The sequence below is a fragment of the Formica exsecta genome, unplaced genomic scaffold, assembly GCF_003651465.1.
Source record: "Formica exsecta isolate Colony F162 unplaced genomic scaffold, ASM365146v1 scaffold51, whole genome shotgun sequence".
Taxonomy (NCBI): Eukaryota; Metazoa; Arthropoda; class Insecta; order Hymenoptera; family Formicidae; genus Formica; species Formica exsecta.
Genome location: NW_021852343.1, coordinates 746652 through 759736, shown reverse-complemented (window position 1 = coordinate 759736; position 13085 = coordinate 746652). Strand labels below are relative to the sequence as shown.

Here is a 13085-nt window from a genome sequence, read left to right as displayed (position 1 = left end):
TTTTACATGCGCGCCAAAGTGTGACGCTGATCTTTCAAACTCATTGGTACAGCGCAGAATAATTTCATATTTGATCTATCGATGAAGTCGACACGTCATTGATTAGCCGATCGTAAGGAAAGTTTTGGGTGCGGCTTTCTAATCATTGTAGTCATTTGAGGTCAGACATTTGCGGTTGCTGAAAACGCGGCAAAGCAATATCCCCATAGCGATTTGTCTTTCATTATAGGATCGTTGTGTAAGATGTCGAGAACAAATTATCGAAGCGCTAATTAAGATAGGCATTATCGCAATAAAAATTGTTTTTCATTATTTTGATCATTACATTTGTGCAGATTTGTAGCTCATACAAGCTTTGCAATGATAGTACCATGGAAAATATCTCGCACGATCGTCACGCAGCAGTAACTAGGTATTTGGAGCGCTTTGAAATTCACATCAGACACAATTCATACGATCGTTCTTGAATTTTTTCTTAACGCGGTCGGATGAACAGTAAATTATGCGAAGACTGGTGACGCATATCTTAATCGTGTGTGTTTTAATTACATATTAAATATGTACAATTATTATTATTTTATAATTAATTGTCAATTAAATTTTATTGTCTTTGTTTTTGCATTGTTTAATTGATATTGTCATAAATTTCTATTTCTTTCACATTTTTTCTTTGTATTGCGCAATTATAAATCATTGATTATGCGACATGCTCGATAAACAATTGTCGAATTAATAAGCATTAACAACCGTTATTGCTAAGCCAGGCTTTTGCCGCTAATTGGTTCGTGCATCGAGTAGAAAACCAATTAACAGATATCGGAGCGCGCTTGAGATGAGTGTGCTCTATAAAATTATAATTTCGCGGCGAAGTTCCAGAAAAGAAGAAGCATTTGCGGTATAAGAACAGCAATAAGAAAACAGTATGCGCGTGTATTAATTTTCTTAATAATTAATTATAAAAGTACATACACATATAATTTGATAATACAATAATTATATAATAAATGACTTAAATATAATCAAAACATAAGAAAAATATAATATAAAATCTCTGTGATTTTATATTCTATTAATATCTATAAAAATTTTTAAAATTTTTGTTGCTGTAATTACTAGTATAAATATTATATTGTTTTTAATGACGCACTTTTTCCTTGTGGAGATTCCATTCAGATTTGAAGATTATATTGTCCATACTTTTTCTGAAGAGATCTTTTTTCTTGTTTTTTTAATCTCGTTGCTGAGATTACTAGTATAAATATTATATTGTTTTTAATGACGCATTTTTTTTCTTATGAAGATTCCATTCAGATTTGAAGATTATGTTGTCCATACTTTTTCTGAAGAGATCTTTTTTCTTATTTTTTTAATCTCACGATTATTTCAACATACGCCCATTCAATGAAAACACTTTCTGCATAAATATCTGTGCTTTAACGATGACGCGATAGTTAAATAAATTTTTTATCGCATTATATTATTATTACGTTTTAGACAGTTAAATTTAAATTATTACAAAGTTTATTTTACAATGGACATGTATAGCGCGCAATTATAGAATATACTTTATTTTATATAAAGTATGTTTATATCTTTTCTTTGGTATAAAAAATGCATTATAAAAAGTACATTATTATGAATATTAAATTCATAAAATTTACTTGAAGCTGTTTTTTGTGCAAAAGGTCTAGATTTGATGTTATTCTCAAAGTCGAATATTGTTTCACATTGTGACGCAGGAAAAGGGAAGTTATGTTCCGCTATACGGCAGGACATGAGTACGGAAATCGTGATTTACTTTCCCCCGGTATAATAATGCGCTCATGATACACTGGGTTACTGTCGTATATGGGTGTAGATCGATGCCATATAGAGGGTCCCGATACATTTACATGTTCGTTTGTGTTACGTGTGCACCCACGTGTTACCTTTTTTGTCTCGACGCCGTACATGCTAATGCAAAGGATACGATAAATTCATTCAGAGCCGATGCCGAAATTTAGTCATGCACGTAACGACTAATAGCGTATAATTTGACAGAGCAAATTAATATATATAATTGCTAAAATTGTCAAATTGTAGGTACGCTTATGTACGTGTAGACTTTATAATCTTTTGAGAATGATAAATGTTATACAATCAATAATAATAATAATAAATATAAAATTTTGGGAGGAGAGAAAGAAATATAACTTTTTATTTTACAGATATAAGATATTTATTTTTGCTAGACATTTTCTGAAAAATTTTTATTTGAGTAAGTATACTTATGTGAAAAAATTATCATAAGCTCTTCTGATTTTATTTCAGGTTCTGTGGCATCTTGACATTTTTCGACGGAGTTTCAGAGAACTTTCCGGACATGCTTGTATGCGAGAATCTTGCATCTTTTGCGCACTTAAGGTAAGCGAATCAAACAATTGCGAAAGAAACTAATTTCCGTAATAAAAATACCATCTCTATGTCTATTATATGTATAATATATTTTTTATATGTAATTTAATCAATTTTAAAGAGACAACATTGATTGTGAGATATCTTTTCTTTGGTATAAAAAATGCATTATAAAAAGTACATTATTATGAATATTAAATTCATAAAATTTACTTGAAGCTGTTTTTTGTGCAAAAGGTCTAGATTTGATGTTATTCTCAAAGTCGAATATTGTTTCACATTGTGACGCAGGAAAAGGGAAGTTATGTTCCGCTATACGGCAGGACATGAGTACGGAAATCGTGATTTACTTTCCCCCGGTATAATAATGCGCTCATGATACACTGGGTTACTGTCGTATATGGGTGTAGATCGATGCCATATAGAGGGTCCCGATACATTTACATGTTCGTTTGTGTTACGTGTGCACCCACGTGTTACCTTTTTTGTCTCGACGCCGTACATGCTAATGCAAAGGATACGATAAATTCATTCAGAGCCGATGCCGAAATTTAGTCATGCACGTAACGACTAATAGCGTATAATTTGACAGAGCAAATTAATATATATAATTGCTAAAATTGTCAAATTGTAGGTACGCTTATGTACGTGTAGACTTTATAATCTTTTGAGAATGATAAATGTTATACAATCAATAATAATAATAATAAATATAAAATTTTGGGAGGAGAGAAAGAAATATAACTTTTTATTTTACAGATATAAGATATTTATTTTTGCTAGACATTTTCTGAAAAATTTTTATTTGAGTAAGTATACTTATGTGAAAAAATTATCATAAGCTCTTCTGATTTTATTTCAGGTTCTGTGGCATCTTGACATTTTTCGACGGAGTTTCAGAGAACTTTCCGGACATGCTTGTATGCGAGAATCTTGCATCTTTTGCGCACTTAAGGTAAGCGAATCAAACAATTGCGAAAGAAACTAATTTCCGTAATAAAAATACCATCTCTATGTCTATTATATGTATAATATATTTTTTATATGTAATTTAATCAATTTTAAAGAGACAACATTGATTTTGAGACAAAAGTACACGAACAGAGAAGTTGCTTGTAGAACTTTCAAAGCTAAATATTCATCAACCGCTTGTCCCTTTGTCTTCCTCTCAATTATAACTTTTAGTTACAACGTACAACGTGATTGATTACAGTAGTTGCGCCTGTAACGACAAATGTCTTAAGCTGGTTTTTATAATGCGCTACCTTGACACTTTTACGTATCGATGAGTTCTTGCGGCTTTGCATCCAACAAAGGGAAACAGAACCTTGAATAATTTTCGCACAAAGAAGAAACTTTTTCCGGATAAGTTTTACGCTGTATAAAATTTAACGAGAAGATCATCTGGAAATAATCTCACAGCAACAATGAAAATGGGATGTGATAAAATATCCTGATGTTTTACTCTACTGAGGAAAAGGCAAAGCTAATTATTTTCTATTCAACGCGCAAGCTATTCTCTTTGCGCTGAAATATTTATACTGAATCTACGATGCAAACGAATAATTTACTCGAGCAATATTTACAACGAAGAAGTTAAGTTTGCATTAGTCTGTTCATTGTTTACTATAACTTTCCTACTAATTTTGTTGCATCATTCAACTTTTATAAGCATATTTAAATTAATATTTAATATACTCTCTCTCTCTCTCTCTCTCTCTTTCTCTCTCTAAATGTATGTGAAATATTATTAACAAACTTTGCGACAGTGCAATAGGCGTTATTAATATTTTTTAACGCACGAATATCTGTATGCAATGCCATCAATACAGGAATACTTAAACGGGAAGTGAAAGACATTAATAACGCTCATTGTATATTTCTAGTATATAGTTAATTGCTTTCTTTCTCTAGTGTTGCACAGATCGAAAAAAAACCTTGATTTTATTTGCTATCGTATCATTTTCTCTGTCGCGTTCTATGCGATCACGTCGAGATATGGCTAACCATTTTAACGGGATTTATGCTTCACGGATTTTTTGCCTATGATGTTCTCTCAATTTTCGTCTATGATTGGCGAAGAACGCCGCAGGATAACCGTTGCCTCGGTCCATCGTGGCAGACATTGTCTGCTTTTATCATGGAAGGTCAGCAATCTCGTTCATCACCAGAAGGAGCGAGCTACGAAGCATGTAGACGGTATTCGGTAACATCGCATATTCGAGGCAACTCGAGAAGTAGGTGGAAATGCAAGTTACTCACCGATCTCACGAGGTTAATTAGTAATCTTGAGAGATAATTGCTCGAGGCGTAGGGTACCGGGCACGATTCGCAAGAACAATCACCGGTTGGAGTACGCCTCGTGTTACCAGATTCGTCTTTCAAGCGGTGCAATTTCGCCCAAAATTACCGCGATTCGAAACTAACACTAAAACTCATTTTCTCGCTCATTACAGCACTTGACAATTTTGACATAAGTATTATGCAATTTATGATAACCCGTTTGATGATAATCGTGTGATGTAAATGTAAATAATGATAAATAATATTTTCAGATTTTATTATTTGGTTTTTCTGAACTTTGCATTGAATGTAAATATCGTTGACTATTATTTGTCAGTGAATTATTTATTTGCATTATATAATACATTTCAATTTGGAATAATTATATTATATACATATATTTAGGATAAAGAAAAAATTTAGTACTTGAGATAGTTTTGTTGAGCGGGCTTGTATCTTAATGTCTGGGACATGCCAAGGGCTTTTACGCAGGTTTTAGGATCTATCCTTGGTATATCTTACATAAGACAGTCTAAACTCTACGCACTACGCAGACTAGTAATTATTATATATCATAGAAAATCTACCTGTTACACGCTTATCGCCACAAAACAGTTTTTCAAGGTATCATGCAGAACACTTTTCGAAATAAGCGTCGTGACATCTTTTCAAGAGGCATTTAGACAATCTTTTATCTTATTGAAACGCATAAAATTTCTCGATAATTATTTCTACAACGTGTGTAGAGAGATAAATTTGTTTGTAAATAAATTTCATGGTTACTAATATATTTTTAAGTTAATAATAAAACAGAAGTAAGTCTATGAAACTGAAATCTTGAATTTTTAAAATTAATTTCTATTTATCTTTTTAATCAAAATTATTATATAGGCAAAGAAGAAGATTTTCAAATAAAAAGATTACGTTCTTGCATACCCATTCGAGGGTCAGCATCTATATTGAACAAGGAATTTAACCCTAATGGAATGCCTAAGATGATTCATCGTGAACGCATTTTGGGGGAGGGGGCGTGAATTCTTTAATGTTACGAGATTCCTTAGCCACGTGACACGATCCTCCTCCTTGCGTATTAATTTTTAAACAATGCGCATATTAAGAATATATTTCCCAACAAAATTTTGCAATTTTTGTTAATTATGTTTGTTTTTATTTTAATTTATATAAATACCCTTAACACTTTGTTTTTTATCAGCGCCCGATCCAAGTTACATTGCTTTAGTTAACCCAGGAAGAGAATAGAATTTCTAATGTTGTGCAAACAATGTAATTTACCTTTATGATTATTTATGCGACGATATTTCTCCATAAAGTATTTCCTGTCTACTTATCTACAATTCTTAAAGAGCAGGAAAAATGTTCAAAATTATACAAGCCTAGCATTATGAAATTTCGATGCAACTGTGTGATATGAACCGTATATTGTCTCTAATAGCACATATCATATCAACAGTGCTTACAAGCATAATTTTTACATCTTTGCTTTCGTGTTCTAAATACAGTTAGTTAGATGGTAATGATGAATGTTGACTGCATATATAATTTTGAGAACCATCAATTAAGATCATTTGCTAAACAACACCTAAAAAACCGACGTAATTTCCTGTTCAATACTCTGTATATGTGAGAAATCAATTCATAATATTTTACAAATAATATATTAAATAAAGAGTGCAAATCGTTACATTTAAGGTACATTTAATAAATCTTGTTGAAGGCGCAATCTATAACCTTTTTAACCCCGCGACCAATGTTGCGATAATTTGTCGCACATATTATATAGATTACTACTTTAGTTACGGACATCTGAGATAATTTCCCGCTATTATAGAATCATTTATGGTTGATGCCAATAATTTCTTTGAATTCTTATGTTCTGGAATCTTCAGCAGCGACTCAAATTACTTTTCTTTAACTTTCATTTAATGTTATATTTTATATTTAATAACACTCTTTTTTTATTTTGCATCTTATTATCTAAATTAATAAGATCAAGATACTTTCTCCAAGAAATTATTAAGGAAATTTAATTCGACTGCTGAATCTTTTTACACAGTGACATATCGAAAGCACAGGCAGGTTACTGTTACCATTTAAATACTCGTTCAAAGTCGAGCGCTCTACAAAGTAAACTTTAATAAATCTGCATTCTGTCTCGCAAACGAAGGAGGAAATGTTCTAAGCCTACGTAAATAGCTACTTCACTTACGCTACAAGTGCCTACGCTTCTTGATTAAATAATACCGCCAAGATTTAATCGACGTAATTTCCTGCTCGATACTATGTGGCATTAACTCGCCACAATTTTACAAGTAATAATTAAATAAAGTACCCTGGTTTCTCAGTTTGAATTCAATCGTATTATTCACGATTCAATTTATACTCGTCATATTTCACTATTTCGTCGTCAAATCTCATGTGTGTATATTGCTTATATTAATGAGAATGTACACGATAGCGAAATCGTATTTGTTTCTTATATGGCGCGATGTATTACATCATATCTTCCTTACAACTTATTAACACTCTGTACATATATTCATACGACCAAATGTAGTCGTTCCTCAGGACTCTCGCAACTCCGCTAGATGAATATCAGGAATGGAACACGAATGTTAGTCGCCTACGAGGGACGTTAAATTTGACAGTTCGACTTGGATGACTAATCGTAATTATATAAGGAAGCATCAATATTTTAGATTTCTAGTGGAAGAGAGAGAGAGAGAGAGAGAGAAAAATATCGATGCAAAATATTATTTCGAATTTCTATTATGCTTTATGTATTATTTGCGAAACGTCACAGTATCACGATAAGATGCATAAAAAAATTAACTTAAAAATACATCGCATTATAACGAATTACCGCGTAGTGGAGATTTTTTCCAACGGCAAAAAAAAAATAAATAAATGCGAATTTTCATGGAAGGACGACGGATTGGACGATTTATCATCCGGTTTATTTTTTTCCGGAAAAACGAGTCGTCCCTATGGATCGTTGCAAGGAGTTACAGCCCTGATTGGGCTGCTGGTCGTTCAGGTAGGTAGGTGAACGTAAGATAGCTAAACGGGTGACGTCATTGGCTCCTTGGGTCTATCAGAAGGTGGGATGGAGAGAGAAAGGGGACACCGTATGGTCTCTTAGAGAGAAGAGAAAGACGAGAAGAACCAGGAAAGAGGGTGGGAGTTATTCGCCAGTACACCGTGAGTCGCTGGCTTCAGGTACGGGTGCACGGCACCGCGTGCAGGCAGGTAGTTCTGTGGTCTTTCTCCACGTTTCACCGCGCGATCGTGTTGTTCAAGTTGCGAAACTATGCGCAGGAAAACGTTTCCATCCTCGCGCTTCTTCATGATCCGGAACTGGAGCGGAAGCTGTTAGCCAGGAAATAAACTTGCGACGTAATCTTGTTCCGTGATGATATATCATCTCTTCTGTGCATAAGTCTTGTGTAGTTAAATAACAATAGTGGACAGTGCATATAATTTTCATTGAATATTAAGGGATAAAGATATGGAGCAGTGAGCATTTATGATAGAAGAAAGTTGCTTCTCGTTGAGAAGTTAATGCAATGGAACGAAAGAAGCACGTGGTACATCGAGATGGAACAAGATGACTTTATGCCAATATTCAATTCAATCGTTAATATCCAGAGAAGCAATTTTATTCGTATAGAGGAATTTTAACATAATCTTTATAAATATCCAGCGAAACTTGAAGAGAAATTTTTCCGAGCAAGTTTACCGTATGATCGCTTTGAATTCTCCCAACGGAAAATCTTCTCGGATTGCTCTCTGGCGAACGTGGACGAGCCCTTTAACAACATTACCTATAGAATCTCTGAGGATTCTTGGAGACGTGAATAAAAGGATTGCGAGCTTATCACAATATATATACGCTAAGTTTGCGAATTTAAAAGATGGCTTTACCGGCTAAACAAGTGTTTCGATACATCTGGCAACGGTTTCTACCAACCAGCATATCCGGCATGCAATTGCTGCATATAATTCTTTAGGCATCTGCCTGACTCTCGCTTAAGATATAACTGCTTGCTCATCGTCAACCTTCGCGTCTCTCTTCTTCGTCGTATCGTGTTCTTAAACGCTCTCTTGTTTATCTGATCTTCTGCGCCTGCGATTACAAGTTTATTACGTAAAGTCTCACATCATAGAATAACGTTTATAATATTTATCACATCGTCGAGAAATCTCTGCTCAAAAATAAAAAAAATAAAAAAATAATATTTCAATAAAAAATAGAGAGGGTTGTACACTAAAAGCGGTCATTGTCCCTAATTTTATCACGTATTTACTACGCAATTATCGCAACTCGTAAGGAATACCAAACCTCTCGAGATGGCAAACAGAAGAGATAACAACGTATATATATATTTTTGCCTGAAAAGAAGGAAGATCGAAGAAGGAAGAGACTAAATACAAGGGAAAGTACAGTGTAAAGTAACAGCAAGTGTAACCAAGGGATATTATCAGACTGACGTGTAATGTGTCGCGTGTAGACACTGCAAACAACGCTATCGTGCCAAGAATCACAAAGAGTTTTCTGCTGAGTGGGAGTTTGTATTTGTTTTTAACCTGCCCTGGAGGATATTTCATCTTGCACGATGTTTTCGTTTCGATTTTGGCGCGTTCGAACGGATTCATAAAATCTTTGCAATATAAATTTACTCGACGATTTTCGATGATAACCGCGATGTATTCACAGAACTGTAGAGCGAATCAATAGAGAAGACGACGAAGTTGAACGCCTGTGTCTAACTTTGAATGTATAAAATGAAAAAATGTTGAAGTGGATAAAAGTTCGTCAGAATGCGTCGGCAACGACGTCCGTGTCGACGACGCCGACGTTACCCGGATCTCATCGGGAAGTAAAAGACGATGAGACGAGAGTTGAAGCTGAAGTTAAGAAAGAAGAGGAAGGCGAAGACAGCGGTATGGAGAGAGAAGACTCAGTATGCAATATCGAGCTGAGTGATCTGAAAAAAGTACGCCTTGTTGACTTCTTCAATAATCTAGAATTAATTTAGAGAGTCGCGCATTAGAATTCTTTGAGGATCATAGATATTCTTAATAACAAAAGTAACTCTAATTAATTTATTTATAATGAATATAATCATTAGGCCGGCATAAGACAAGATTTCTTAAGACAATCCACACGCGTATAGTTTCTCTCAAATTATTATGTACCGTAGCTTGAGAATGTTTGATCATGCGAAGATTTCAACGCGCGTGTGTAATTATAATTTACTCTCTCTTTTATAAGAAGCACATAAAATATTAATGATATTGAAAGCTATCCGCTATTTTTTTAACGATCATTTTTTTATAGAATAGATATATTTCGAAAAGTATATAACTAGAATTAATGACCGATGAAACCGTTCGCTTTCATTCCACGATCTCGCTCGATCTAACGCAATTTCTGATGCGTACACTAAAACCGGTCGGTTTCTTCTTTATCGGGCGTCAAAGCTGTCTCGAACAGGTGCGATATCCTTCTCTTCCCGATATACATGCGAGACATGCCGTTACTACGTATAATCGCTTTTACGTCGACCGGGGCACGTAACACATCTGTCACTACCGTCATCGTTACCAGTACACGATATGCAGTAACTTTCATTGAAGAATTTCACTGCAGACGCGAATTGACATAGTGTACTAGGTCTCCGCCTCAGACGTAACACAACAGCATGACTGATACAAACTCCGACTGAATCATTTAAACACCATTATAGAAATTGAATCTGTCTTATGTTATTCTCTATCATTCTGTTCGTTTCATTCATCATATAACATATCTATCAGATTTTTTTGCAAGTTATAAAAACAGATTCGTAACTCATTGTATCGTGATTTCCGTTACAAACTGTTCTGCTTCATTTTTTTTTCCACATTTGATATTTTTGTCGAAATATTGAGTTAAACAAACATCTCGAATGATGCACCGACTTTCTATACATGTAACTCATCTACTGCTCATCAATCGCGTAAGGGCTAGTTACGAAACCTGCTAAAGCCCGGCTGCTGCTGATAGATCGCAAATTACGACCGGTCCGCGTAGCATTTCTATTTGACCTCTGCCATGCACCATGATGGCATACGGCAACGGAAAACTCGAGGTAACGTCGTGTGGTCGATGTCTCCAGGCCTTTACTCGTCTCCTCTCGTTGCAAAATCGCTTTCGCGGAATTACCTGCAGCGTCCGATTATCTTGTGGATATGTTGATTAGGGAAACGAAAGAAGCAGAGCAGTGCGGTAGGTTTAGCGTTACATGCGATTTTATCACAGAACCAACGGTTTTATCGGCGATGACGTAAGGACTCACGTAACTCCGTACAAGAAAATTTAAATTAATCTCTCTCTCTCTGTCTCTCTTTTTCTCGCTTTTATTTATTTGCAAAATATTTGTAAAAAAATGTATTTACGGTTACATTTGCATCATATAATATAATATAATATGATAAAAATTTATTTCATTTATTGATTTGCTTTATCGATATCTGTAGATACTTGTAAAGCAACATACTTATATTAAATTGACAAAGATAAATAGACACATGTAAAGGAAGACACACACATCTATAGTACTATACGAAACTTTAAATTTTTATTTAAGTTAAAAAGCATTCTACTAAATATTAATTATATAATAAGTTTGTTATATGCATAAAGAAATAAAATTATACACATATTTGTATAATAAAATGTTCGTTTACTTATGTCGTTTACCAATGTATTTATGTTTCGCGATGATTCTCGTCGGCGCGTTCTTGGCGTTCACGAGACTCGGTGGCAAGAAATCTTCTTTGATGACTCCCGCATTAAATCCTCGTCACATTGTCTTGTTTCAGGACCTGTTCTCGCAGCTGCAGTTTTCGCAAGAGAGCGCTCTGCCGCCCGACACATTGCGCCGCGCGCTGGCTGAGAGTTTTCTCGATCAGCAGAGATTTCAGCTGGGTTTCATGGACGACGCGGCGGAATGTTTCGTAAGTACCAACATTTCTGTTGTTTCACATGCCTGATTGAAACATGCCTGAGATATCGATATGCATAATGCAATCCGTCAATTGCCAAACGGTCAGACTTGAACGCGCTAAAGTTAAAACGCGCTTTTTACTTATTATCTTCGATAAATCGCGTTCTCGATAGATCGCTGAAATGATTTTTCAAACGAGACACTGTAAGAGACGCGAAGTATAAATCTATAATACATCTGCAATTAAGAAAAATTTATATAAATATATTCCATCAGAATAAGAAGAGAGATTGAACTTTCTTGCTAATAATGCAAAAGTTTCGATGGCATAGATAGATATAAAGATCCAGCCGTCAAATATAATCGAATTAAATCAAATCAATCTCAGAGAAATCGATTTCTTCTTGCTCTAGAAGGGGGAGAAAGTCATTATTTTCGTTATTGAATATTTCGAAGCTGATCGAATGTTGCTAATGGTGCCTCGTTATGGACGAGATTGAACTAGCAATAATGATCTTAACTGAGTCTTGCCAGTACCACTGCTATATTACTTTCTCGTTTACACAACGGTCACGTTGGACGCTAGTATGTCCGTATGTATGTCAATACTAGTCGGTTTGAATAATACCAATGCAACTTGGTACTTACACAGCGAAAATGCGCACAATAGATGCAAGGACAGTAATATAATCGTGGCCTCATACCGTTGTTGTGAATATTCTTGTACGTAAGATTCTTATCAAACTAAGCAATAGCGAGCTTTAGCTAGCGTATTTTTATCATTACGTATTAAGTTAAATTAATAGACGACAATCATTAACTTTTTTGTTGAAATAGCATAGTTTATTTTCTGGAATTACACACGAATAGTGGAAATAAATATATCTCTTTAACTTGGCCTTACAAGTGCGGCTACGAGTTGCGACAGAAAAGACGAAGGAATGCTCGCTAATGTACAGTTCTCAATTTTAGGAAAACATTCTCTTACGTATACATCTCCACATTGCAAGCGGCGAGGCTGAAGATATGTGCAGCGCGAGACATTGTGTGCCACATCAAAAGTTTGCCATGACGCTTGTCGAGCAAAGCGTCTGTGGAGCTTGCGGTGCGACGTCAGAGCCACTGCCTTTTACACAGGTTCGTGTAATTATTAACATTACACAGATGGTTAACTTAATGCTTTTCTACATTCATGCTACGTTATTATGTATATGGAAGAACAGTCAAGAGAAAAATTGTATTTGAAAAATGTTTGCATGACGCATTTACAGTTCTTATTATATAATATAAGTAGTTTTTATTACATAAACAATTTATATAAATAATTTACTATTTTTTATATTTTTTATGCAAATTTATTATACATATTTATAAAAGTTATATATATATATATATATA

The 13085-nt window shown here is 34.4% G+C and overlaps 1 protein-coding gene across 5 annotated transcripts in view; it reads left to right on the top strand.

Annotated features, from left to right (window-relative positions):
- LOC115241759 overlaps positions 1–13085 on the top strand; it is a 73667-nt gene that overhangs the window by 48027 nt on the left and 12555 nt on the right. For 3 of the 5 annotated variants that reach the window (XM_029817685.1, XM_029817684.1, XM_029817687.1), the window contains 3 exons: positions 2311–2403; positions 11563–11697; positions 12660–12824. In XM_029817685.1, coding sequence (XP_029673545.1) covers positions 2311–2403; positions 11563–11697; positions 12660–12824 — 393 coding nt within the window. Of the gene's footprint in view, positions 1–2310; positions 2404–3259; positions 3350–5846; positions 9693–11562; positions 11698–12659; positions 12825–13085 lie in introns of those variants that run through there. The other 2 variants (XM_029817688.1, XM_029817686.1) reach the window with 2 other exon arrangements.